The sequence below is a fragment of the Gymnoscopelus microlampas genome (assembly GCF_963454915.1).
Source record: "Gymnoscopelus microlampas genome assembly, chromosome: 7".
NCBI lineage: Eukaryota > Metazoa > Chordata > Actinopteri > Myctophiformes > Myctophidae > Gymnoscopelus > Gymnoscopelus microlampas.
Genome location: NC_139944.1, coordinates 17,500,048 through 17,527,666, shown reverse-complemented (window position 1 = coordinate 17,527,666; position 27,619 = coordinate 17,500,048). Strand labels below are relative to the sequence as shown.

Sequence of the window (27,619 nt, the reverse complement as noted above, 5' to 3'; positions counted from 1 at the left end):
TTGATCCAAATGCATTTTTCCCCCCTCAAATGCCTTTTTAATGGAGTTTGGTGTAAATGCCAAGACTTGGAGCCAAAGTGCCTTTAATTGAGTTGTGCCGTCCTAATTTTCCCCACCACCGTTGCCAATCACGCAATTTAGCAGCCAGGTCAATTACTCTTCATATTTTGCTGTGTTTTTTCAAACTAAATTGACTGCTGGCCGCGCTCTGGTTTGACCTGAGTGGAATCGTTAAGAGGGCAGCTTGGTCGGGGTAGCAAGGTAGTGAAGGTACAGAAAATTAGCACACTGGAAGCAGAAAGGAGCAAAAGGGCAAAGCTTATTCTAACCATTCTAAAGAACCAACAGACCGTATAAAAGCTGATCTAACGGTGCAAGAATCTACAATACCCAAACCTTGAACACAGTCTTACTACGAATCATCCAGACTGGTTACAAGTAAACCTGGCAAAACCAACCGTTATTTTCTTGTTTTGAAAACACAAATTAACCTGTCGGTTACCTCAAAAAAACTAATCCAAGCTATAAGAGCACCAGAAGAGGATGTCTGGAGCCTTCAACAAACATTTCAAATTAATCTGTCCAGGTTTCTGTCATTTCACACTAAAGGACTGGAATAATACTGTATTTCACCTTAATCAACACTGCCCCCTAGTGTCTATAATGCAAAACAGCCCAGAGAATCCTACGAAATGATTCACATTTGGATGCAACTTTTGAGAGTGGTTGCAGACCGTTTGCACCCACTGAACCCTTTCAGAGTATAATGAAGTTGAATGGAAAGGTAAATAATTCATTTCATTAATGTTAGGGATGGAATTTTTAATCCACCGCCATGATGCTACTGATGAAAATCATATCCTCCCATGTTGTGCATGTGTTCCCCAGGCAGCACATGCACGAGAACACATGAGCACCTCACGAAGGGGGGCGTACTTGAAAAACTGCAAAAACAGTTTGCTGCCCGCTAACATATTTTCAGAGCATGTATATTTTACATGCAGAGGTTCTCAAACTATCTAATGTCAAGGACCCCCAAAACGATATGTATTCGGCTGCGGGCCCCCATCTGAAGAATATGTTGTGCCAGGGACCTCCAGAAGCAAAGATTTGAGTAAAAGAAATTTGCTTAACAATATTTTAAAAATGCCATGATTTAAAAAATATTGCAGATCTGCAAGCTCAAGACCTCACTTTGAGAACCAACGTTTTAATCAGGGTTGAGCTCTAGGGGGTACGGGCGGGTACGGCGTACCCTTAGTTCTGAGACTGTGGGGGCTGGGGGCTCGCGCGTGCTCCACATGCACTCACCGTCAGCGGCGGTCGTTAACACCTTAAAGTTTAAACAATAGCATCTGAAGGTTCGCGCCGTCAGTGGCGAGACATTCTCAATAGCGTCTACCTGGCTGCTTTGCATAACATTGGGCTACTGGAGAAAAGCCATGGACTTGAATTGAATGTGTTACATTCCTCTCACAATGAGAGACAACAGTCTCTGCACTGCAGTGTGAAGGGGATTGCTTAGCAGAGCACCCAGTTCTCTGAGACAAGACAAAGACAAGTTGTCTGATTATTTTAACTGCTTATGTGTGGGTGAGTCTATGTAAAGTAAAGTAAGTTTTTTTTTATATAAAACTAAAAATAAAATAATTGATTAATTGAAACAAAAATAAAAACAACAAATTAACAATGCAACAAAATAATAAGAAATATAAATACATTAATAATCACATGTTGAATACAGTATTAGTAAGTGGCTATATGCACATGCCTGTGCGCGCGCACGTGACGTCATAAAATACAGTACCCTTAGTTCAAAAATCCACAGCTCACCACTGGTTTTAATGATCGATCAATCGATTGTGCTCCAGCTTGGACCAATATACTTGAAATTCCTATTGATCAAAATGAAAACTTGAGGATTTTTCAAGGTTTTAAAGAAACCAGGAAGGTCTTTTTTCTTCATACTGTACATAAACCAATAACAATAACCTGCCAATCAAACAAGGGGCGGGGGCAGCGCCCGCATGCCGAGCTGCTAAAACGCAATTTGAATGCAAACATCGTGCCACGACGAACATCGTATGAGGAGGTAATAAATGCTTTCAACTTATGCACAGTGGACCGATAACATAAATTATGAATAAATAATTAAATGCATAATTTATGATATGTTATGTTATCAGGCTATATTGGCTTTAAGGAATTATGAAACCCCTTGTGGGGAAAGTGCAGGTCTGCGTTAAGTTTGTTTAACCGTTAAAAACGGGGAAAGCATCCGTGTCATTTTTTTATCTTAACTATATAATTTATATAGCAACATAAGTAAGGATTTAGAACAGTGGTTTAGAACGGTGGTTCTCAAAAATAGCAGATGTACAAGCTCGCAGCGCGGCACGAACATATTTTCAGAGGGGGGGTCTGCGGTGTGAGTACTACTGATTTAGTAGGCATTTGTAGAAGCTCTTCATGGGTTAATCATAAATGGAAAGGATACTCCCTCTCTCCTGCACGATCAGTAGGTTCTGCTGCTCCAGGTGTTGGATCTTGCGTTCAAACGTTTCCTGTTCATTTCTCAGTCGCTGGACCGACTCGTCCTTCTCTTCACTCACTCTGTCCAAAGACAGAGAACAGAGACATAATATGGATTAAAACTAAATAAAATCTCAGGACTGAAACATTTTGTTAGGCCATGTCCTAATCTGCGATTTGTGAAACAGGAGCACCCCTGTTTCTATTATTGCGAACGCGGAAGTGGAGCATACTATGACACTCGGCTCGGCTTGTGTGTCTGTGTGCAGTATGTGTGCAGCCGCGCCCCCATGTCACTCACGCTCTCATTGGCTGCCCCCATGTGAGTCACGCTCTCATTGCCTGCATGCACTACAGAGTAGCTGAAATTCGCCTGTGCCCCTGCGTGACTAATTACACTCCTCTGAGAAAAATATAGCAGCGACAGTCAAAAATAACATATCTACAAGCATCTACACGAGTTCATCTATTGGGATATCTAAGAATTCCATGTCATTTGTGCATATTTCAGGCCGGATGGCAAGTAATTGCTCATTCCTTTCTATTTGCGCGTCTTACTTGTATTATATTGGTGTCAGCCATTTCTTTGTGTATTTGAGTTTTTGTCATATCTGCCCCGTGCAACTTTTGTTTACAAGGCCCAAAAGCCACACAATTAAATTGTTAATCGCAACTATTTGTATGACAATTAATGGTCAAGTAACATTTCATAATCGTGACAGCCCTAAATATGATACGGTCATCAATTCCCTTACCTGGCTAGCTCTTGGATAAGGTTAGCAATACGTCGCTTATCTTCAGGACAGAGGTCCTTCAGAGAGGCCTGGCTTTTAGCTTGGCTGAAATCAGATATTCCCTAAAAGGAGAAGCCAACGACACATAATACGAGGAAAGCAATTAGAAGAACCACTTATATAAGACCAATGCAGAGATGTCAGTTTATACATTTCTGTGAGCTACAGCCGGCGTATCAATCAGGCCGTACACCGTTCTCAGAATGGCCAAGGCGTTTATCACCATAAATTAAACATTTAATGTAGTATACATGGAATAAAGCTAAATAAAATCTCATGACTGAAATGTTTTGTTAGGCCAAGTCCTAATCTGTGAAACAGCATGAAGGGAGCCTTCGCCACACAATTAGCACAATATGTCAAATGATGATGTTTATTGTTTAGGTATTATTCTAACGTTCTAAACCCTATGTTCTTGTAGTTCTACATACAGCCAAACAGTTGAAGAAATTGCAGATTGAGGCCCATTTGCTTTTATGAAATATCAGAGACAATTACGGGAAATGCTTCTGAACATGTATTCTATTGTCAGTTTGACCCCTTCAAATACTCTGAAACTAGCCTAACTAGCTGAAAATAGCCTATCTACAAGCTCACAACACGTCATAGCACGAGCTTGTAGATAGGCTATTTTCTGTGCACGACATGCTTCCAAATGACTGGAATCAGTCGTGGCGACGGGGAACTTTAATCCATGAGTATATCTGTTGGAAAGATGTAAATAAAAGAAGAGGACAGTGCTGTTGATTTACCTGTAATGTGGGGTTACAGTTGGACAGGATGTGTTCCTCCATGTCTACAGCAGTGGTCAGTTGGCTCACCGTTTTCCCCTTGGTATCAGAGGGCCCACTTTGCATCTGGAGCCGTTTCTTGTTGCCACCGTGGGTCTTTGTTGGGACTTCAGCTCTGTTATCAGCACCGTGTACTCTGTTCCTGCTTTTTACACTGGTACGGGTCTGGAACTTCACCCCTCTGTGCTCTTCTCCTGAGACAAATTCAGGAAGAACAGAGAAAATAATTATCTTCAGATGAGTGGTCTAGACCAGTGGTTCCCAAACTCAAGACCCAAAAGAGAAATTACTACGTTTGCCCAGGACCCAAACTAGTGAAAATAGCAGATCTACTTGTGAGCTTGTAGAGCTGCTATTTTCACTAATTCTTAAACGTTTTAATTTTTTATTTACTTATGGAAATTAGATGTTTTCATTTTATTCATGAAATACTTGTGTTGGAATTGTTTTTAAAAATTGTTGTTTCAAAATCTTTTGAAATATATCTATTTTTTTAAATGTAGGAAATGAAAAAAAAGGGAGTTTATTTACTCGCGGCAGTTAATTTAGCTCTGAGAGGATTTTTACTGTGTAAAAAAGAAGGAGGAAATGAAAAAGTGACAGACTGAGCCCTTAAAGAACGTCTTGACATTTACCAGGGACAAACACCACGGGCTGCTCTCCGTCCGAGGCTGTGTGTGGACAGGAAAAGAAACAGAATGAAAAAAGATTGAACCTCTCAGCCCAACGGGGTGATGAACTTGTCAGCTGTCTAATCACATTATGTTAGATTTAGTTCAACTCAGTTCACTATATCCTTTGAGATTTTCCTGAGCTATACCCGAAATATCAAATGCCACCCACATTTCTGTGGCAATGAGGACAGGCAAAGCACCTGCGGTGTCACAACAAGGTCACCATGAAGAAGAGACGGCAAGAGTTATTTTTCTTTTCTTTTTTTTCCTCAGGCTACCACAGGGCTGAAGAGACACACCACACCTTTTTGTTTAGATTATCGATTAAAGCAGTGATGTCGTTGCTGTCAGGCAGAAACCTCTTATCTCATTGTCCATATTTTAACTTTTTGTGTTTTTCCGTAAATTAACGCCCTATTCGATCACACTACAGTGTCACACAAAAGCATCAAAAGTAGCAGATCCACAAGCAAGCTCAAAAAACGTTGCTTTGCACCACGTTTTGAGCTTGTAGATCTGCTACTTTTGCCGTTTTTGAATTTGAATCCTGAAAAGTAACAGTTTTGGACATATGAGGTTTCCACCCGACGGAGACGACATATATGTAGCCTTTGCTCCTTGCGATAACGAATGTTGGGAATCAGATTAATTGTTTAATTGATTAATTTAATCGAGTATTGAGAATTAAAATTCTCAATAATGTTCCGACTATTCGATTAATTGTTAACATCCCTATTTACAAGAGAGCACACACTGCCTTTGTTCTTTTTTATTATGAGACGAATCCCCAGCACATATTGTACGTTGCTCATACTATTGTACTTGCAACATATTATTTACAGAGGCTGCTAATTTATTCTGAATTCATGTTGTTGCTGTTGGGTGGAAACCTCATGTCCAAAACGGTTAGCCACAAGCAACTCAGATACTATAATGCTATCTGACATCTAGAGTTGCAATACCAAGCCTTGACATCCCATCAATCAAGGTGATCAAGGTAGAAGCGTTCACGTCGCTATCCCCGTCAAGTAATACTTGCTAGTACCTGCGAATTCTACCAAACACTTTGAAGTGAATGTGGAGAAGAGGACCATATGATACAGCACTGCCTGATCTGCCCACCCAACAAGTGCAGCTTAAAACATCTCGCAGAATTCCATAATAATGCAATGGACTGTGTAAAAGAAATGGGAAACTGTCATATGTGGTTACATGCTTCAAAGACACGAAAAGAAGAAGTCCATTCATTGAAACTGAAAAGTCCTAACTGATTGTTGTTGTTTTTTTGTTTGTTTTTGAGCGGTGTATATAAGTGGGGCTGTTAGTACACCCTTCACTGTACTGTGATTGGCTCATAATAGCACACCCCTCTACATTAGTACACCCCTAGCTGTACTATGATTGGCTGACTCTATTGGCTGACTCTATTCAGCACTGTGATTGGCTAGCGAGACACAAGATGAAATTAATAACCTATAAATATGACTATGCACTTAAAAAAAAAAAAAAATTCAAAGTGAGCTTCCATCACTGTGATGACCACACCGCTCACTTCACACTGGGTGTGCTTTTTTTGTTTTATTTAGAGTAGCCAATTATTTTCTAACCCCTTTTTCTCCCCAATTTAGTCGTGCCAATTGATTCCTCGCCACACACATTTCTGTGTTGTCACTGCTGTTGTATCCTACTGACTCATCAGCCAGTGAGGAGCCCCCACCAGGAAGACGTAGAGCCTTCATCCTACTCCTCCCGCCCAACACTCCCCCAGCCCGTAGGTGTACATGGAATGTCCAGCATCACCCTGGCTTCCCTCCCCCGAACGGGCCCGACGGGCTAATTGTGTTTGTATAGACGCTCGACAAAGCCGGATGCACCACGTGGATTTTAACCCACAACCTCCGTGGTGGTGGGCAGGGACTTTACCACTGCACCACCCGAGCACGGATTATCCTCTTTGTATCTGTCATGTTTTTTGTTTCATATAAATCCACCGTAGACATGTTAGGAGCTACTTTCTGTCAATAAATTACGTGCAGGTGATTATTGTTCTAAGCGCACGATTCCAAAAACGCAACATCCTGCAATTTTGAAACGGGTGGTACCAGGACCGTTTAGTGATTTCAAGTCAACTTGTCTACGGTGGATTTTTATTTAACAAAATCTTGACAGATATAAAGAGGATAATCCAACCTTTCCGTATAGCTGCAATCTTGGTGAGTTTAGATAGGACTTTTCTGTTTGGATGAATGGGATGTCAAGGGTTGGTATTGCAACTCTAGATGCCAGATAGTATCATAGCATCTGAGTTGCTTGTGGTTACAAAACGGTTACTTACTTTTCAGGATTCAGATTCATAAGTAGCAAAAGTAGCAGATCTACAAGCTCAAAACGTTTTGAGGTTGCTGCCCAACGGCAACAATATTCTGTATACTCTCTTCATTGCTCCTGAATGTTTTCCCTACTTACATTACTTTACATTATGTCTCTACTAACCAGTATTATGTTGCTGTTATACATTATTCTTGTCATTGTTAGCAATGTCTGCAGAAAAGGTGTGTCACACCAGCATTTGACTCAGGCTGCTTGTACTTTGTAAGGTAAGCGGAGTGGGCACCTAAACATCGTGGGCACCTCAATGTTAAATTGGCTATTTTCCCCCAAATGTTGTGAATTACAAATTAAGAATTTGGATAACTGTCTGAAGTAATGTAAAGTATAGATGATTTGAACATTTGACAATTTAGGCCCAGTATTTCTACAATTGCAACAAATTGCCTGATAATGATGTAACGTGCATGTTGTTCAAATCATGTATAGTCTACTTTTCATTACTTCAGACCATTTTCCAATTTTTATATATATAGTTGTTGTTTTTGTTTTTTTTTACTTTTTTTAGGTAAATTACCAGTTTAAAATTGAGGTCCACTGTCCACAATGTTTATGTTCCCACTCTTTCTGTATCCCGTTGTATGGGTGATTGATTAGTAAACCCCATTGAAATGCTGAATCTACATAGACATTTACGCTGTTTAGGACTATGGCAGTACAATGACAGAACAATGACAGTGACTTTTAAAGGCTGTTGTTGTTGTTGGACACAACTTTCTCCACACACACACTACATCCTCCTACAACTCCCTCTGCCAGCAGCAACAGGGACGCATAACGCTACATGACACCGACCTATAACAGTACAACACTACGAGTAGTCTCTCTACAACACGTGTTTTCTCAAAGTCATTCAACAACACATAAAAAATACCGTCATTAATCCAACAAATGCCCGACTCTTCGCGTTGTGTCGCCGCCATGTTGAAACTAACAAACAAACAAACTGAACCGCCACTCCCAGCAGGAGCCAAGCGTTGCGAAGGAACCCGAGCCCCGCCCATTAGTTCATATCCGAGGACACGATTGGCTGCTCTGCAGAACTAGCCCTCATTCTATTGGCTGACGGGGTTGTTAGTCAAACCCACAATAGGGCGTTGGCAAAAAACTATGCTTCCCATGATGCATTTTATGTTGCTAGTAGCGTTGCCATGTCTGCTTATTCTAAGCTACTTTGTGCTTGTTTTTCTGTGAAGTCGCTTATTTTGGGCTTGTTCCATGTTGTTTAAACCAGTGGTTCTCAATACTTTTTTGACGTCAAGGACCCCAAATTAATATGTATTTCTCCACGGACCCCCATTGGAAAAAATGTTGTGCCCCAGCCCCGGGCCGTACCAGATTTGTGTTGTTAAACTGTTTTTAAAAATATTCAAAATGTGTCCATAGCAGATCTACAAGATCACAACGCGTCGCTGTGAGCTTGTAGATCTCCTATTTTCAAATATCCGATTGTATAGGTTTAAAGTGCTCATGACGTGGCCCACTTCTTTCGGGCTTGTTTTCATAGACCTGCTTATTTCTCTCGCAAAATCTGTCAACGCTGGTTGCCAGTCAAACTTGGGTCAAACTCACGCTAGAAACTACGCTTCCCATAATGCATTGTGTGTTGCTAGTAGCTGTCAGTGTTGCTAGAGGATGAATGAACGCATCCCCTACATGTCGTTGTGATCTGCTGTGGTCCAGATGGAGGAGAATAAAGAAGGAACACCCTTTAAATGTGTTGCTGACAGGCTGACACTCGGCATCACTCGAATCCTCGGTGCGTAACGTTTGTTTTCACCACTCATTATTAACATGCTAGCTAAGGTGGCACATATTGTGGACACCTGACAATGTTAAATTGGCTGTTTCCCCCCCCCCCCCCCAAAATGTAATAAATAAACATTAAAGAATGTCATGGGAAATGGTAAATGTAAACTAAATGATACATGATTTGAACATGCTCGATGCATTTGACATTTAAGGATGGCTAGACTAGTATTTCTACAATTGCTACAAATTGCTACAAAACCAGTGGAATGTAGGTCTGATAATAATGATGTACCAATCATGTTCAAATTATGTATACTTTACATTACTTCAGACCATTACCCACATTTTCTTTCTTTTCTTTTTTTACATGTAGGAAACAATAGCTACTTTTAACATTGAGATGCTTACAATGTTTAGATGCCCACTCTTCCTGTATAAAACCAATTGATTGACTGCTGGGTTCCCACTTGAAGTCAAAAATAAAAAAGTAACCGTCTGTATTTGAACTGATGTTTGCAGAGAGCATGCCTGGAGTGATGGACCTGCGTTTTGTAGAGAGAGAGCCTGCAGAGAAGAGATCTCTGCTGTCATGGGAACAGGTGAGCAAAAACACCCTGACATCCACTGGTTCTCAAAGTGGGATCCTGGACCCCCCCCCCTCTAGGGGTCCATGTGGACGTTCCAGGTGGTCCCCAGCAAAATCTATGAATTAATAGGTATCATCAAAATCTGTCTAATGACTTTAACCCTATTTTATACTTTGGTAAAAAAATATATATAATAATTGTGAACATTTCTAACAACACAAATCTTCTCGTATGGGGGTCCCTTCCCTGGCACAAACTCTTTTCAAATGGGGGGTCCGCAGCCGAATACATATTCATTTGGGTGTTGATATGACAAAGTTGGAGAACCACTGCTATATGAGACGTATGCTGCTCATGTCATTGTTATAGTCACTAATGCATTTGTTTCTACATTAGAAAAACAACTGTATTCTACCAGAGGACCTGAGAGATTTCTATCTGACCACGGATGGATTCACTCTCACTTGGAGTGTTAAACTAGACAGTAGGTGACCTCATGTGTATTTGCATAAAACAAATAAAACAAATAAGGTGCGTTATTGACATGAGAAAAGAAAACATTTCTTCACATAAAATTACCAATGCCTAAGTGGAACAAAACAGTCAAAATAATCTATGTACAATTAAAAGGGAATAACGAAATGTGTAAATGTCTAAACAGAGCTGTGTTACATTGCAACTCAGGAAAACTAGCTTACAAAACCATAAGAATGTTGCATTTTCTGTCAGAAATGGTTATATACACGTATGAAAGGATAGCCTGGGATAAACTTTGACAGTAATATTCTCAATGTTCGGCTTAGTATAAAGCCTTTGGGACGAATATAGCACCACATTTTTCAAATGTATTAACAATTTTGCACAAGTCGTGTTTAAAGATTGATGCTCTGTCTGTCTGTCTGTCTGTCTGTCTGTCTGTCTCTACCTGTCTCCCTCTCTCTCTCTCTCTCCCTCTTTCCCTCTCCCCCTCTCCCTGTCTCTCTCAGGTGAGTGTGTACCAGTAGGATGCATGGTGATTAACAGCGTGACACGGTTGCGTCAACTTGTTCAGCCGACGTCGCATTTCGCTCTCCCCAACGCGCCTACGCTGGCTGACCTGGACTGGGAGGAGGATGACACGGATACTGGTAAAAGTCCTTTATCCCTACCAAGGCAAAGTTCATCAATCACAATCTGTGTGTGTGTGTGTGTGTGTGTGTGTGTGTGTGTGTGTGTGTGTGTGTGTGTGTGTGTGTGTGTGTGTGTGTGTGTGTGTGTGAGTGTGAGTGTGTGAGTGAATTGGGGAGTGATACATGGAAACTTTAGTGAAAGTAAAGATTTGTTTTGTCCATCTCTCCACCGGTGTCAGGTGGTCCAGGTGCGCCCCATTTTGACTCCCGAAGCCGGATGTTTGAGCTGGATGCCTGTGGCGGGAACGGAAAGGTCTGCCTGGTCTACAAAAGCTGCACCCAAGGTGTTCCGTTTACTCCCATTCTTTGTCTATACTAATGTATGCCGCAAAACTACAAAAGATCTAGGTGTCCATCGCTTGATTGATTGAATACTTTATTAGTCAACAGCAGGGAGGTAACGTAAGACATTAAGGCTAAAAGGGATGACACAAAAAAGTCCTGGGCACTTGTGTCCATTGTGGTCCTATGTATTCAATTCATCAACATAGCATATAAAATACATACAACAATGTCATACAACAAAACAAATACAAACACTACAGTATATGTACAAAATGGATGGGAGAATTACATTTACCTACCCTTGTGGTCTCCTAGATGTTTTTTCAGGCCAATTTTGAAAGAAAGTGTTACACATCCTTCAATGGATGGTGTCAGTACATTCCACATTTTGGTGGCAGAGCAGTAGAATGACAACTTTCCCATGTTTGTTCTAAATGTGGGTGGTACCAGATCATGGTTGCTCCCTCTGGTGTTGTGCCTGTGGGTGTCACTCACTTTGGAGAAGTAGTTCGACAGGTATGAGGGTATTGAGGGCACTGTCCGTCAATACTATATTAATATATAATAGTGTGTGTGTGTGTGTGTGTGTGTGCACGTGTTTTTCAGGGGTGGTGGCCCAGCAGAGTGAAGTCTGGTTCCTGGACCGCTCGTTGTACTGGCATTATCTGACCCCAACGTTCACCTCCTACTACAGACTGATGATCACTCACCTGGGCCTTCCTGAGTGGCAGTACGCCTACACTCCGTACGGACCCAGCCCCCGGGCCAAGGTACACACACACACCCTGACATGTGGTTAACCCACTGGTTCTCAAAACCCCCAGAAGACAAGATTCAAATGTAAAATTATTCAAAAGGTTCTAAACATTTTCGATATTTTTCCAAAAATCGTCAAAAATAGCAGATGTATATGACCTTGTAGATCTGCTATTTTTGAATAGCCAACGTATAAATGGATGAAGTGGTTAAAATGATTGTAATGGGCCCGGACGGCTGGAGTAGAGGTTCGGGCACCTAGGCTGCTGATACAGCCTGACAGCGTGTCGCGGGTTCGAATCCCGATCCCGCGACCTTTGCTGCGTGTCACTCCCCATCTCTCTCTCTCTTTCCCCATTTCCTATCAGACTACTGTATACTATCTAATAAAGACAGAAATATCTTCTTTTAAAAAAAATGATTGTGATGTTACATGAACTATTTGGCCAAAAAATATATATTATTGTTGGTGCAGCTATCCCCATCTTGTCTCCCATGTCTCTCTTCTCTGTCTGCCCTTGGTGTCCTGTCTCTCTACTCAGCCCTATCTGTTTCTGATCTAATGAAGCATTAAAACGCCCAAACACATTTTTAACAGAAAAAGAAAACTTTATTTTATATGTAATACACTACAATGTTGGCTGTAACAGTTTTTCGCTACATGAAAGGACGACAGTCATCTTCCTATAGAAGATGTTGAGGTAAAACACAGACAATTCATTTGGTCTCCTATCATTGATAATAGTGCAGCTCACAAGTTGAGTTAAGTCTTTATTTATTTAGTCCCATCCAAAATAAACTCCTAAATGACTACTTCACCCGTTTTCAACCCTATCTTCATATAATGTGTTGGTCACTAATGCTCATTATAAGATGGCACAATTTCCGTCTCATTGGTGGGTTGTGGACAGTTCAGAAACCTGCCAACCAATGACATTATCTTCCAAGCAAATAGAAACTGCAGTCTTTATCTTCCTGGAAAGTTAGCATGCTGAAATAGAAGCCATTGTTCCTTCATTATAAAAAGAATACGTTTGAAATCTTGTTTTATATGACCAAACCTTCCTACCGATGATGATGATGTCAATGGTGGGCAGGTTTCTAAACTGTCTGCAGCCCTCCTCTGAGACACAGAGTGAGTAGACAAAATGGTGCTGTCTTATAATGAGCATTAGCGAGGATCGATTATATGAAGAAAGGTTGAAAATGTGTGAAGTGGTCCTTTGCTAGATGTGCTGTAAATGCAGGCTGTTCCACTAAACATAATTTAAACGGTTTGCCCTCCTCTGGTGGGCTCTTGTGCCCTCCTCCGCAGCAGTGGGCATCCCTGTATCAGCCCCTGACATTCAGCAGTGAGCTCGGCCTCACTGAACCCATCGGAGGAGATTCCTATGTCAACAAGCTGGACCCCACAAAAGCCTTCAGGGGGAAAGCCAAGCCACCTGCTCCCAAGAAGAAGCAGTCATCCCAGGGCAGCACAGCGGGGGGCGCCAAAGGCCAGGGAAGCTCAGGGAGACACAGCGGGATTAGGCGATGAGAAGAGAAGGACCCCGGACTACTTTTAGCAACATCCAACAGAGACATTATGAGTCAGCAATATGTCTTTGTGAGTGAGCGCTTTGGATTAGATCAGTAGTTCTCAAACTTTTTACATTTCAAGCACCCCCATAACTCTGAGAGTGAGAGTCTGTAAGGGTCCATTTGGAAACCCCTGAGGGTCCCTGGACCGACTTTGAGAACCACTGTATTAGATTGATTTGGTATTGCGCAATAATACTCCTTTCATTTAACTCTGGTTAAATGAAACCTCAGAATTCATGCTGTTTGACACCAAGGTATGAAACCTGTGTCCAGCGCAAGTAAAGGTTTTATCATTTTACATATTAATGCTGATCTGCTAACATGAACCACAAAATAAAAGAAGTGGGCCTTTCCCTAATACTATCTACTTTCATTATTACATATCCAATGGCTTGCTGCCAGAAGGGCATACAATATACGGTAATTCAAGTAACATTTGGAAAGGTTTCTGTATCCACTTAATGCTTCTAATGACGTGTGCCAAAAGCACATTTTGGGAGGAACCCTGACCAAAACACAGCAAAACATAGACCGTTGTACCCGGACTTTGGTAGGTACGGCGTAAACAGTCAAGAGGCGTGCACGTATACATTATTTGGCAGTTTTGAGCTGGACTGTCATGTTTATTTTCGCTTCTTTGGCGGTGTTGAACCTCGCTGAGCCATCTCCGACTGTTGACTATACTTATATAAATGATGTTTCTGTTTATTTAGGTTAGGTAATGTATACTGTGTATTTTTGTTAAATCTTTTAAATGTTTGTCAGATTAAGATTGCACATCTTAATGATTTTGAGCATTGTGAGCTTGTATATCGGCTGCTATTTTCGCTGCTTTTGCACTATTGTACGACAAAGTAGGGCATTCATTTACGGGGGGAAAGAATTGAAATATAGCGATGCATCCCTCTATTTTCTGCTCTTCAAGCTCATGTCAGCTGGAATTCCATAAATAATGTGAACATAAGGGAATGACTTGTGTGTTTTCTTTCTGATCCTTCTTGTGCAATCAGGGGTTCTATTGGATAGCCCGTATCTGTGTGTTGAAGACTGACCCTGGTGTTGACATCATTATCTATGTCAATACCCAAGGTCCAAGGGGTCTTATTATTGTGGGTTTCTACACAGTAAAATCCTGCCCACCACCGCAGACAGAGTTTGGTGGTTGGATTCGACAGCGGTGCATCTGGCTTTATTGATTGTACAAACGAACACAATTGGCCCGTGTTCAGGGGAGGGTTATATTTGTCACTGCACGTGCTCCTACAGGCTGGGATGGCACCTGTCAGCAGGGGGGGGGGGGGGGGGGAGTAGGACGGAGGCTCTACGTCGTCCCGTTGGGGGCTCCTTACTGGCAGACGATCGAGCCAGTAGAATCGAGCCTGTATGGGGAGGAATTAATTGGCAACAACTAAATTGGCCCGAAAAAGGGATAAAAAGCTAAAAAATAAAATAAAAAAAGGGGGGGGGGGGATTGATTTTGCTGTGCATTTGTACTAGTTGGTACAGCTTTATTGCGGATCTTATCGCTGATGTCAGGAAGTTGTTAGGTTTTCAGATTGCAAAGCCCCTGCATTTGTTTCACCTCACTGGAGGATTTTACTTTGGTTCATATGGGGTTTAATTCTCTCTCAGATAATTAAACTGACTTGACTGCTTTCCTGAGTTCTTGCTCCATGAAAAACAAAATCAACTTTCCAGTTATTTTCCCCAGCGTGGAATGTTATCGGCTAGTGTGTGTGTGTATGTGTGTAGCCACACACACACACGTCTCACTGTGAGCCAGACTGTCGACTCACACAATTTTCAAATGTCGTCATAAAGGCGCTGAAAATGATCAGGCAGTACAGCGGCTATTTTGTCAAAGCATGTCGTTGCTGTCGGGCAGAAACCTCTTATCTCCATATTCTCTTTGTGTTTTTTCGTAAATGAATGCCCTTCTTGATCATACTGCAGCGTCACACAAAAGCATCCTTTGCTGATCTGCTACTTTTGCTATTTTTGCATTTGAATCCTGAAAAGTAACAGTTTTGGACATAATGAGGTTTCCACCCGACTGAGCTTGCTGCTTAGCGGAAATGGAAATTTAAAAATATATTCTAATTTTCATGGACGGAAATGATGATCAGAAGACAGCTTCTGCTCTCAGGAGCCATAGTTCCAGACTCAATGTAGCATTCAGACTTTGTGGAATAGTCATCTGGCTATGCAAGACAAGGGCCTCACACACACACACGTCTCACTGTTGTGCCTAATTTGTGCTCTGCTGTGCGACGAAAATAGCAGACCTACAAGCTCACAGCTCACTGTGAGCTTGTAGCTCTGCTATTTTCGTTGCGTGCCGAAGGATGAAACAGGCTTTAGTGTGTCACACACACACACACACACACGTGTCACTGTAAGGGCCTCACACACACACATCAACACAGATGCTCTTCTGCTTTTCCAGAGGCTGAGACTCATCCGTAAGCTCCTCCTGCCCTTGGTCACAAAGCGAGGGATGGTGCAACTCTACGCAGGCCTTGTAGACCGCTGCCCCCATGACCCCTCCCACGAGGGGGGCTACTACAGGCACCCACCACCACGCTTTTCCAGCCCTGTGTGTGTGTGAAAGGTTAAGGGGAAAATAGATGAGAATCTCCCAAGAGCAAACGTCGCTCTTTCGATAATTTCAGTTTAAGGTGTTTTTTGTCGTTATAAATGTGTGTGTGTGTGTGTGTGTGTGTGTGTGTGTGTGTGTGTGTGTGTGTGTGTGTGTGTGTGTGTGTGTGTGTTTGTGTGTGTATTTCTACACTTGTGATTACCAAATGTCCTCATTTGTATAGTAGAATTTTTTTAGTAGAACATTTTTTTTGGCCCTCACAACAAAATACGTTTTTATGGAAATAAACATGTTCGATTTAGAATTGATTTATACTTAGCTGTGCAATGCTGTCGCACGCCCGAAATAGCCGATCTACAAGTTGACAACGTGTTGCAGTGCGATGCTTTCCGAGCCTGTAGATCAGCTATTTTGGGTGGATGAAACCAGCACTCAGTGTAACTGAGGGTTCGGGTTAAAAATGGCAAAAAGTGGTAAATATATTTATAGATATACCTGAAGACTTCCGTTCCCCAGCCCGCCATGGCGGTGAAGAGTCTGGGCGCCAGGTCTCTGGTGGGGTTGATGGCGTAGCCGCTGTTGCTGCCCAGCGAGACGCCAATGAGCAGCACCAGGAGGCCCACGGCCAGCGGCTCGCTGCCCGCCCGCGCAGGCTGGTTCCTCTGGTCCGACAGAGCCATCAGACACAGCAGCAGCATGGCCGTGCCAAACACCTGGCAAACACCACGCGTGACGCAGAGATAATCACATCACACACACACACTGATTTTTTTAGGCCTGCCTGTCTGTCACAATTATTATAATTGCCTAAATATTTGAGGTAGTCGCAATTGTTTTGCATAATCGCGTCCGTGTTGAAAAATGTTCATACATTTTCAAACATGTTCAAATTAAAAGCGGAAATAGCAGATCTACAAGCTCACAATGTGTTGCGATGGGTTGTGAGCTTGCAGATCAGCTATTTCCGCTATAAGATTTTTGAAAGTAGTAGTAGAAGATACTGAATATGTCAGTCATTTCTTTGTATATTTAAGAAATGTCATATCTGCCCAGTGCAACTTTTGTTTACGAAGCCTAAAAGCCAAACAGAAATGTAATATTTTGTATATATATGTTCCAATGTTCAATGCCAAAGACACAATTATATTGTTAATCGCAATTATTTTTGTGACAATGAATGGTCAATTTCATAAAACACGTAGCCTAAAAGCAAAGCTTTAGTGCGGTGCGTGCGTGCGTGTGCGTACGTGTGTGCGTACACGTGCGTGTGATGATTTGCAGGCCTTTCATGTTATAAGCCTGTAAATGCCCACCTGGTCGATGAATCCAGCATGTATGGGGAGGTAAGGTGCAGGGTAGGTGGCAAAGATCCCAGCCGTGGCTTTTGAACCAGTCACTGTCAGGTTCCCTCCGCTGAAGACATGAATGGCATCTGTAATCAAACAGTATAGTGATTCTCAGTGTTATTTTTTTACTGCAGTAGTTCTCAAACCTCTTCGTGTCATTTGGCGCAAGGTTTTGTGCCAGGAACCCCCAGAAGAGAAAATGTGTGTTTAAAAAAATCTAAATTATTCAATTTTTTCCAAATATTTTTCAAAAATAGCATGTATAAGTTTGCTTGTGGCCTTCGTCAGGTAAGATTCAATTTATCCCCTGAGCAATCAATGGTAAAAAAGATTGCGCCTGCACCAGGACACTGGGTTCAAACTTTCACTTTCTACAAGCTCAGATCTACAAGCTCACATCTACAACAAGCTACAAGCTTGTACATCTGCAAATTTGAAAAGGTTCTTTAATACTTTTTTTTTTTCAATGTGGATTGTTTTTTTAAACATTGTAACAACGCTAATCTCTAGGGTTCTGTTCTGGCACAAAATATTTTCAGATGGGGGGTCCGTGGCCAAATACGTATTCATTTGGGGGTCTGTCTCAAACAAAAATGTTTGAGAACCACATTAGGAAGCAAGCCCAAATAAGCAGCTATACTTATTTAGAACTTTACAGGAAAAACAAGCCAGACTTGGCAACACAGATTTGAACCTGAATTCAGTCTTAGAGCCATATAAGAGAGTCATGACCTTGTTTTTTAACTCTATGGTCATGACTAGCGTTGACTCCCATCGTAAGAATGGAATGCGGAAGTGCTCTGTCTATCTCATAGTTCCAATTAGTCCATGGGCCCAGCCCAGAATTTTCACTAATCAGGGACACTCAAGGTGGCAAACTCTAGTTTGGTATTTTGAAAAGATCTATATATCTAGATAATATTTCAACATGATAGCCCCTCCCAAGTAGTAGCTTAGTCCCTGTTATCAGCCTTCAATGACACCAACCATAGTTCCAAAGAATGAAAGAATTCTCTAACTTTTGCCTATTCTGGGGCAAACATTCAGCAAATGGCATGTCTACAATCCAAAAGAAAACCACCTAAGTGGAAAAAAGCGGCACTCCAAAATAAAGATAGCAAGACAGTGGCTCAGATGTGGTTTCTCATTTCATTGAGATGTGGCCCCAATGTCCGGCATGATTAAAATGTATCGGACATCTGATAAAAATAATGGTCATAGATATTATTAAGCATTAATGACAAGCAGGTGTGTAAATGCAGCCTAACACTTACAGCATGATATTTTGGATTGGACATAATTAGTAATATACACATTTTACAGCTGGGTCATCTTGTTATTGAAAAATTACATTGACTTTGATATTTCAATGACAAGATGCTCCTTAATGGTCAAAACAATATCAGAAAGTAATTATAAATGTCAGAATTAGTTGAATTAGTCTTATTGCACCTGTCTTTGGTACCGTTGTGCAAATCTTGCCTGTAAATCTATGGTTCCTCAGTCAAGCAAAGGGTCTTGGGTTGTTGTCTTCCTTGTTGACTTCACCAGTCTCACATAACTTGTTCCTAAGTTTGGAAATGGTGCTGTCACTCTGCATAACAGAACACCAGCTTCACTTGCCCTATTGCACGGGCCTTATCCTGAAGGGACAAACGTGCCATCTTTCCATGGGGATAGTGTTGCTGCTTGGAGCATACGCAAACTCAACAAAGTTGCAGAACCCATGTTCAGGTGCCAGTCACCCAGTTGCTCAAAACAAGAGCGATTACCAACAGAAGCATTATATTGAGTGATTTTGGCAAATCTTTTGGAGGCGCCACCCACCCACACGTTTAGCTGTGTTGCTCATTCGACGAATGCCCGATCCTTAGCTGTACCTTGTTGTTGTAAAGGTGACAACAACGATATAAGTGATATAAAACACAATACCAATTGGTATCATTAAAGGGGAGCTATAATTGACCGAAGTTAAGTTTCCAAACCTTTTTTGAGCAGTTTATATGGGTTCAAACCATAGGTTCAAACGTGTTCCTGTGGCCTGCTTCTTTTGGGCTTGTTTTCATGGACCTAGTTGCTTATTTCTCTCGCAATATCTGGCAACGTCAACGTTGGTCATCAACCAGCGCCGCTCTATCTCACTTGTTGACAAAACTGCTCGCTAGGTCGAGACTCGAGAGAGTAAACAAACGCTGCGTATAATATAAAGTTGTGACATGTCAGATACAGGCAGTGTACAACCACAAGTACAAAACACCTGCCGGCTGTGTGGGGTGAGTTTATTAGGCAGCAGGGGAACGTTGGGGGGTATGCGTGCTCTGTTTGGACCCACGAAGGAGAACCAGAAAACCAGACCACTGTGGCAACGGTTCTCCGCCATAGGGGTGTCCTTGGTGGACCGACCCGGCCTGTCGCCACGCATATGTTCAGGCTGCTACCGTGTGTTTCTAAAGGTGGAGTTATGTATGGCCACGTTGAAAAGATGGCAGGCAGTGCACAACAACAACAACAACAGCAACCGCCAGGCCGACACCGTTGTTGAGGAGAAGAGGATGGACAGTGGCACTCCTCCTGAAGGTCCCCCCATAAATCTGTCTGAAGGTCCCCCCATCAACCTTTCTAAAGGTCTTCCCATCAACCGCTCTAAAGGTCCCCCCATCAAGCTTTCTAAAGGTACCCCCACCATCAACCGCTCTAAAGGTCCCCCCATCAAGCTTTCTAAAGGTACCCCCATCAACCTTGCTAAAGGTCCCCCCATCAACCTCTCTGAAGGTCCCCCCATCATTCTTTCTATAGTAGGTCCCCCCATCATCCTTTCTAAAGTAGGTCCCCCCATCATCCTTTCTAAAGGTCCCCCCATCATCCTCTCTAAAGGTCCCCCCATCATCCTTTCTCAAGGTCCCCACATCCTTTCTCAAGGTCCCCCCATTTTTTCTGAAGGTCCTCCCATCATGCCCTCTGAAGTCATCATCCATTCTGAAGGTCCTCCCATCATGCCCTCTGAAGTCATCATCCATTCTGAAGGTCCCCCCATCGACCCCAGTGCATTGAAGAAGAGGAGGTGCCCAGATCCCAGTCCTCTGCAAATGCGATGCAGAGTCAGTACCACAGAGGTACGTTACTCTAGCTAATAATAACCTTAGTTATGATTCTATTTAGAGTGTTGTCAAATTATCTAAGCAATCAATGTAGCTGCAAATACTTTGATGTGAAACTTGTGTTTGATTTAGTCAACAGGACATTAAAGGTTAATGTGAAGCATGTATTAAGTTAGCCCTAGAATGCATTCTATTCCATGAAATGCATGGGCTGTGATATAAATCGTTAATCTCAATTATTTGTATGACAGTTACTCATCAAGTTAAATGTTTTAATGGTGACAGACCTATACACTTGACCTTCTCATAGGTGTTTGTCCAGTACCCCAGCAAAAGAGTGAGGCTGCAGTGTCATCCGGATGTGGCTGGAATCATTGTAAATCTCGCTAAGGGGAACTGGAGGACGGCAGCCAAGAAAATTGTGCTACACGAGGATCTTTTGGAGGAAATGAAACCTGGGATCCTACAAATTGTTGAGAGAGAATGCCGTGTTCTCTGTGACCACAAGCAGAGTTTCGTGCTGCGGCGGTCTCCCCCAGATCAATTGAGGACTTTTTCATTCGCTGCCCTGAGCAATGACTTGAAGCGCCTGGCTCCGTTGATCTCCTCCATCTTCTCCACCATCACGAAGCGCAAGTCTCGGCGCACTGCCTGTGCGGCTGCAGCCATTGCCCTCAGAGGGAGAGAGAACCGTTTATCTGCATTTGCCTACTACATTAACAGTGTGCTGCAGTTTGGTGGTGCCAAGAAGTCGGTATTTAAAAGATTGTCCAAGCTAAGAATAACAACATCTCATTCCTGTGCCATTAGAAATAAATTAAATTCTCGTAGAAGAGACTTGGGGCCCTATCGCGTGCCACGCATTGTCCCCTGTTTAACAGACAGCGCAGCCCCGCTGCCCGTAAACGATATCTTCCATCAGCGCTCACCGGTCAAACTCGAGCCGAAGGACGAATTTGTGACTGTAGTTGTGGTTTAGGGGCGTGTCATGCTATTTTCAGTAAATCTTGAACATTTTAATTTAATTCATTTGAATATTTTTTAAACATTTTGACAACAAAAATCTGGTATGGGGCCAGTCCCTGGCACAAAAGAGTTTCAGATGGGGGTCCGTGGACAAACAGTTTGAGAACCACTTCTGTAAAGGGTAAAACGCATTGAGTAATTAAGTCAATTAAGTATTCATTTACAAAGTATAGTGTTTAATGGAGGGTTAGCCTCCTCTTCTGTCTCCTGATATGCATACAATGTTTTGTGGGATATTAAACCATTCAAAAGTTATGCATTTTGGGAAAAAGGCACACTGCAGTTTTTGTTAACTGATATTGTAAGAACTATCCCATGCTTTGACTAAGGCTTGTCACATGTTTTTATTTCATAATTTTCTACCTCTGTTCTGGTATGTACCTCTTTTTATATTCTTTCTTTTGTATAATTTGATAATAAATGGAAAAATTCAATTGACAAAAAAATGTGCTTGACTCTGATGTTCTTTTCTGATGTAATAACCACGCAAACATAAGTAGTTTACATCAGTGTGTGTGATGTGTGTATCCTCCTTACCGTAGTAAACCAAGTAAACTGTCCCAGCAGCCAGGAATGAGCCCAGAAACTGGGTGAAAACATACAGCGGCAGCATCCTCCACGCCAGGCGGCCAAACACGCACATGGTAAATGACACTGCTGCGTTCATATGTGCCCCTGGTACAATGGAAGAGTGAAGAATCACACAATGCCTTCAGTCACTTTAACCACTTTCAACCTGCCGTCTCTATTTTGGGTGTCATTATAAGCAAGCATTTTCCAAACTTTTCAAAGAAATGCAGATTTACCACCAGCTCACAATTATCTATTGTTGTGAGCTTGTAGATCGAACCATTTTCATAAGACAAAATAGGGCTTAATGTATACGTTAATGTTAATAACATTTTAAAATACAATTACAATTTAGACATTTTGCAGACACTCTTATCCAGAGCCACTTACAATAAGCAAGGTAATCAAATACACAGAAAGCAGAGACCGTGTAGTGTCTCAAGAAACTAGGATCCCAGGTAAACCAAGAATCTAGCATCAGTCTACAAACAATATGCTATCAAAAACAAATCTGTACATTTAAACTAATAAGATACCAGGTAAACAATGAACCTAGCATCTGTTTAAATAACATATTATTAACAATAACATGCTATCTAAATTGCATTTTTAACATTGTGGTCACTTTATCCCTATTAGTCAATAGTAACCTACCTGAGACCTTCCCTCCAACATGAACTCCCATGGCCACGCCCAGACCAAAGCCCAGGTTGATGCTGATGTATTGGCCAAACTCTCCCCGGCCTGTGACTACCTGGGCCACAGAACCCAAGCCAAACACCTAGGCAAAGACAGAATCAAAAAACTAAAAGCTATCTACATATTTACAGTACATACATGGGGTACAGACATGGTGCATGGGCATAGCAGCTGATATACAGTATAACTGGTCATGATATAGACCAGGGGTCTTCAACGTTTTTTCAGGCCAAGGACCCCTTAGCTGAGAGAGAGATGAAGCAGGGTTAAATGTGTGTTTTCAGACATTTAACCACTTAAACCCTCAATACTTTGTAAACTTTCACTTTGGCTCGGTACTTGGTCTGCTCTTTTTTCCCTGTACACCACACCAGGTAGGTAGGAAAAGCAAAAGTCATGGACCAATCATGGAAAGGCACACAATTGGAGCACCTGAAAGGCCTAAAGTAAAAAAAAACTTAAGTACAGTACTTGAGTACATGTACTTACTTAGTTACTTTCCACCACTGCTTACACTAGTGGCAACGACGTGGGACACACTACACGAAACACAACCGGTTTATTGCGGGGTAGGTGCTTCTCGATGGCCCCGTTTGCCCGACCAGACCTTGGATTTTTCAGCCCTTTACTACTGTCTCCTGCTGTTGACTTGTCAGCAGGTCACCAGTATCTTCAGCCTCCACATAACATTCATGCTGTTGTTTTATGTTCTCAGCTGCAGATGGAGTTGGAGGAGAGAGGACGAGAACAGGCTGAAGCCTACACTCGATGTACACTCGCCGTTTGACGCTCCAAGCACACTCCGGTCTCGGCTCCTCCAAAAAGCTAATTACCAATTGGGACAAAACTATTTCCAGGTTAAACTGGAGGACCGAGTGTGCAGAGATTTGGGGTATTGGAATTTGGCTATGAATCTCAAAGTCATTATTTTTAGCACATAATTGAACGCAAACAAAGCAGACTCTGGCAATGTATCAATTAGAAAACCAGATATGGCATTTTTATTGTACTTATAAAATTGGTAACTTTGTGTTGATTTGACTATTTTATATATATTTTTAGGAAGAAGATCCGGCAGGTGAATCACCGTTTGTTATTCCACGTGTAAGAAAGGACAGTAGTAGACAATGACTGACATGGTCAGCAATTGAAAACAGATGAAATGATGCTGAGTCAGGTTTGTGTAATGTTACATATTGTCAGAATGTGATTTGTTTGCATTAATTTTATGTGCTAAAAGAGTGACTTTGAGACCTGTTTCACTGTGCAATGCAAGTCCATCAGTGGATCAACTATTGAAGCTATGATGTAACACCAATATTTGGTGTTACATCATAGCAAAATAAATACTGTACAAAACTTGTGTGTGTGTGTGTGTGTGTGTGTGTGTGTGTGTGTGTGTGTGTGTGTGTGTGTGTGTGTGTGTGCGTGTGTGCGTGTGCGTGCATGCGTGCGTGCGTGTCATAGGGCTGTCAAACGAATATTCGATATTATTCGAATATTGGGAAAATATGTATATTCGAATATGAAAATTAATATTCTAATATTAAAAGATATATATATTTTTTTTTTTATGTTTATTTGACAGGGACAATACAAAAAACAATGTATCAAGTTATAAAAACAAACAAAAGATATGTTTTATTGGATCCGAGCACTCGATACATTATTTTTTGTACTGTTTCTGTCAAAACATGTCTACGCCTATGCTCCGGCTTTTGCGCGCCAAAAATGTTTTGATATTAATGGTTTTAACTCAAAACCTACACATCTTAGATCTTTAGGTTAAAGCGGAGAGCGGACCCGTGCGAACGTGGTGATGTAAAAAAAACATATCTGTAGTGTAAAAACTGTGAGCGTAGTGAGTTTACGAACAGAAAGAGTCATTCCTCCAGTCTCCTCTCTCCCTTCTAGTAAACACCATTAGTGTGTATTGGGAAAAGCTGAAAAGACTGTGAGATCCACATGTGCTTTGAAGTGGGATTGCCTCAAAAGTATAAAAGTTATAAAAGTTATTTCTAAGTATAAATGTTCAAGCATGTTGAAGTAACATGACCGCAAATGGGTGAAAGAAAAAAAAAGGTTTTCGGATTAAATCTCCATAGACTTTGCATTAGATGCTTAAAGCTAAATATTTCAAAAAAATATAACAATTTCAAAATGACATGAACAAGCATGCGTGTCTACGGTAAGCTGGACTTTTTAATGGAGTTTCTAGGTGAAAGTATACGGAGTAGTTGGGTGAAAAGGTTTTGAGGAGAATTAATAGAAGTTATAATAAATAGTGAGGAGGACATGAGAGTGCTCACTGAAGCTCTTCAAGTTCATATAAATTGGTCCTCACTAATACTCATGATAAAAGGATTTTAAAAAATGTACTCGGTCTACGTCTTATAGTTAGGCAGGTTTTTTCTTTTTTCAAACAAGATTTTAAATGTTTTATTTTGATTTTTATTAACGCGAGAACAATGGCTTCCATTGCAGCATGCTAACTTTCCAGGAATAGAAAGCCTGCACTTTCTATTTGCTTGGATTCCCCATCGATGATGTCACTGGTAGGCGGGTTTCTGAACTGTCCACAGCCCTCCTCTGAGACACAGACAGACTAGACAACAATGGTACCGTATTATAATGAGCAATAGTGAGGCCCAATTATATGAAGATAGGTTGAAAATGGGTGAAGTCTTCCTTTAAGACAATACAGATATACTTCTCCTGAGTTCTCCAGTTCTGTTGCATTCCAACCTTTTAGCTCTTGCAGTATTGGACCAAAACATTGACACACAAGGAATGTGCAATGACTATTTTCTTTTTTATCCTATGGTTGGGTTAGACTGTAAAGCTGTTATCCGAGATAACTTGCACTCTAACATGCACCCTACCCCCATGATAAGTATTAATCAGCAGAAGGCTGCCATACAATGACATCATTGATGACTTTGCATCAAAAACATGTAGGAAACTAATTCTTAAGAAAAGCATGAAGTCTTTACTAACAAACTACCACAAACGCACATTATTCACTTATAGCAAAAAATTGCAGATCTACAAGCTCAAAATGAGTCGCAATGCAATGCAATTTTGACCTTGTAGATCTAATATTTTTTTATTTGAATCCTGAAAAGTAACAGTTTTGGACATAGTATACAGTGTAAGTATAAGGTTTTCACTTGACAGCAACAAGATACTGACGTACACATTAATATTGTACATAATTATTCATGTAATAATGTGAATTATTTGTGAAAATCTCTTAGTATGCCTACTACTAGTCATTAATATTCATTCAGGGATATTAAAATGACAGTTGTTTGGGATTTGGGAAGCCTCACATCATGTAGGATGTCGCTAAGTCTAGAACAATCTAGTATTTGACTGCATGTTGATACAACAACTGTGGGTATTCAGCTTAATGAAGTCATTGGCCTATTTCCTTTAAGCACATACACAGCAGTATGAAGCTGTAATCCCCCAAAGTTAAACCTCCTTAAAAATTGCATGTGAGGAGGTAAAGTCTGCATGTGACTCCATGTGTATAAACAGTGTGTGTGTGTGTGTGTGTGTGTGTGTGTGTGTGTGTGTGTGTGCGTGCGTGCGTGCGTGCGTGCGTGTGTGTGCGTGCTCACGCGCGCGTGTGTGTGTGTGTGTGTGTGCGCGCGTGTGTGCGTCGCCTGCATACGTGTGTGTGCGTGTGTGTGTGTGTCATGCAGCGGTCTAAGTTTAGGCTTTGATATGACAGGTGGCTAACACGTGACTTGTGCAAACCTCAACATGTGGCAATGCCATGCTGTTGAGACCAGCCAGTGTTTCCCGAACAGAGGGGACCATGTTATCACCTGGTCATCGAGTTTGACGTAATCAATAGCACATGGTGAGACTTGACCCTGTGTAATTCAGGAAAAGCCATAAATAACTCTGTATGTCACTAAACGTATGACTTATAACCACTTAAAACCCCTCTAGACTTAGTCAACTGGACCTGATCTACAAGCTCACAACATGTTGCGTTGCAGCGTGTTGTGAGCTTGTAGATCTGCAATTTTTTGGGGCTAAAGTTTGCCCCAGAATATGGATGCTGGGGTTCAAGTTGTTGAGAGCCATAAGCATTTGCTGTTGTTACATAGATTTCTGCTGAACCTCACAATGCTGTGGTGTGTGTGTACACAGCCAGCCTGTGGAGTAAATTCCAGCCTGCATGTGTTGTAAATTCTTCGCAGTAAAATCCTGAGTGTTAATCTAACCCAGAGAGAGAGAACAAATGGAACCACATGGACCCTTTATGGGTCCATGTGGTTCCATTAGTTCACTCTCTGGGGTTAAATTAACACCCAGGATTTGACATTGTTCTCTTACCATCATGACATATGTGCACAGGGTCTCAGCAAGTCCCACTCGAAAAACCTCATTCTTGATCCAAGCCTGCAACCCGGTTTTGCGGCCCTCCTTCTTCTGAGGGCCCGGAAGTGCTGCTGACCGCTCTCTCATTCTTTCTTCTTCTTTCCACCCTTATTTATTTGGGTTGATTTTCAGTGGTTGTTGTTTTCAAGTTAACGTTGCTAGTCCCTTCAGTTAACTGGAGATTTAGCTATATTCCACAAAAACACGTCACTTTTTGCTGATCTCTGCTTTCAAGGTTCCTTCCTTCCTCTCTCTCTCTCTTCTCTCTCTGTCTCTCTCTCCCTCTCTCTGGCCCTCTCTCTGGCCCTCTCTCTCTATCTCTGTAGTGAGTACCCCATGAAGTGTGTTCAAATGTTAAGGCCTCAGCCCCCTCCTCGCTGTGTCACACAGTCACACACAGGGCGTCCAAAAGTTCAATGTCTCTGACTCAGCTAACAGGGTAGAGAAGGCTGAAGAATCAGCCTGCCTTGTTATCAGGAAACATCCTAGTACTTTCTGTGATTAAGAAAGCCTTTGGTTACATACACTTTAGGGCATTTTTGTGTTTGAATGCGATGGTGGGTTAGAATTCATT

At 41.7% G+C, this 27,619-nt stretch overlaps 4 protein-coding genes across 7 annotated transcripts in view; 2 read left to right on the top strand and 2 right to left on the bottom strand.

The window, feature by feature from the left end:
* The window catches only part of kiaa1328 (KIAA1328 ortholog), a 40,739-nt gene extending 32,645 nt beyond the window's left edge, over positions 1-8,094 (bottom strand). For 2 of the 3 annotated variants that reach the window (XM_084062241.1, XM_084062243.1), the window contains exons 1-5: positions 8,054-8,094; positions 4,753-4,788; positions 4,079-4,311; positions 3,288-3,388; positions 2,498-2,613 (exon numbers count right to left, since the gene is read on the bottom strand). In XM_084062241.1, coding sequence (XP_083918367.1) covers positions 2,498-2,613; positions 3,288-3,388; positions 4,079-4,183 — 322 coding nt within the window. In that variant the 5' untranslated portion in view covers positions 4,184-4,311; positions 4,753-4,788; positions 8,054-8,094. The remainder of the gene's footprint in view (positions 1-2,497; positions 2,614-3,287; positions 3,389-4,078; positions 4,312-4,752; positions 4,789-8,053) is intronic. The other variant, XM_084062242.1, reaches the window with a different exon arrangement.
* A 700-nt stretch (positions 8,095-8,794) lies between these two features.
* Positions 8,795-13,592, top strand: tpgs2 (tubulin polyglutamylase complex subunit 2). Of its 2 annotated transcripts, none has more exons than XM_084063628.1 (7): positions 8,795-8,938; positions 9,451-9,530; positions 9,915-10,002; positions 10,505-10,645; positions 10,867-10,971; positions 11,579-11,742; positions 13,047-13,592. In XM_084063628.1, the coding sequence occupies exons 1-7, from the start codon at positions 8,863-8,865 to the stop codon at positions 13,263-13,265; spliced, it is 873 nt and encodes a 290-aa protein (XP_083919754.1). In that variant the 5' UTR covers positions 8,795-8,862; the 3' UTR covers positions 13,266-13,592. The 2 variants fall into 2 exon arrangements, with proteins under 2 accessions (XP_083919754.1, XP_083919753.1); XM_084063627.1 differs by having other exon boundaries at positions 13,044-13,592.
* A 137-nt stretch (positions 13,593-13,729) lies between these two features.
* Positions 13,730-27,341, bottom strand: aqp7 (aquaporin 7). Its single transcript, XM_084063626.1, has 6 exons — positions 27,001-27,341; positions 22,603-22,729; positions 21,916-22,053; positions 17,222-17,340; positions 16,404-16,621; positions 13,730-15,903 (listed from the first exon to the last, which is right to left on the bottom strand). Exons 1-6 carry the CDS (start codon positions 27,130-27,132, stop codon positions 15,714-15,716), a joined length of 924 nt encoding a protein of 307 aa, XP_083919752.1. The 5' UTR covers positions 27,133-27,341; the 3' UTR covers positions 13,730-15,713.
* Positions 20,204-21,812, top strand: LOC311049784 (uncharacterized protein). The gene is made up of 2 exons (XM_084063629.1): positions 20,204-20,367; positions 20,663-21,812. Exons 1-2 carry the CDS (start codon positions 20,206-20,208, stop codon positions 21,329-21,331), a joined length of 831 nt encoding a protein of 276 aa, XP_083919755.1. The 5' UTR covers positions 20,204-20,205; the 3' UTR covers positions 21,332-21,812.
* Positions 27,342-27,619: the final 278 nt, after the last annotated feature.

What these genes read in the sequence shown, in the direction of transcription:
- LOC311049784 (XM_084063629.1), top strand. Translation starts at nt 20,206, where the DNA reads ATGCCCTCTGAAGTCATCATCCATTCTGAAGGTCCTCCCATCATGCCC. An exon ending in GCAGAGTCAGTACCACAGAG is followed by an intron (nt 20,368 to 20,662) that starts GTACGTTACTCT and finishes ACCTTCTCATAG; the next exon opens with GTGTTTGTCCAGTACCCCAG.
- aqp7 (XM_084063626.1), bottom strand. Translation starts at nt 27,132, where the DNA reads ATGAGAGAGCGGTCAGCAGCACTTCCGGGCCCTCAGAAGAAGGAGGGC. An exon ending in TGTGCACATATGTCATGATG is followed by an intron (nt 22,730 to 27,000) that starts GTAAGAGAACAA and finishes GTCTTTGCCTAG; the next exon opens with GTGTTTGGCTTGGGTTCTGT. An exon ending in TGGGGAACGGAAGTCTTCAG is followed by an intron (nt 15,904 to 16,403) that starts GTATATCTATAA and finishes ACACACACACAG; the next exon opens with GGCTGGAAAAGCGTGGTGGT.
- tpgs2 (XM_084063627.1), top strand. Translation starts at nt 8,863, where the DNA reads ATGGAGGAGAATAAAGAAGGAACACCCTTTAAATGTGTTGCTGACAGG. An exon ending in CGGCATCACTCGAATCCTCG is followed by an intron (nt 8,939 to 9,450) that starts GTGCGTAACGTT and finishes TGATGTTTGCAG; the next exon opens with AGAGCATGCCTGGAGTGATG. An exon ending in GGAGGATGACACGGATACTG is followed by an intron (nt 10,646 to 10,866) that starts GTAAAAGTCCTT and finishes CACCGGTGTCAG; the next exon opens with GTGGTCCAGGTGCGCCCCAT.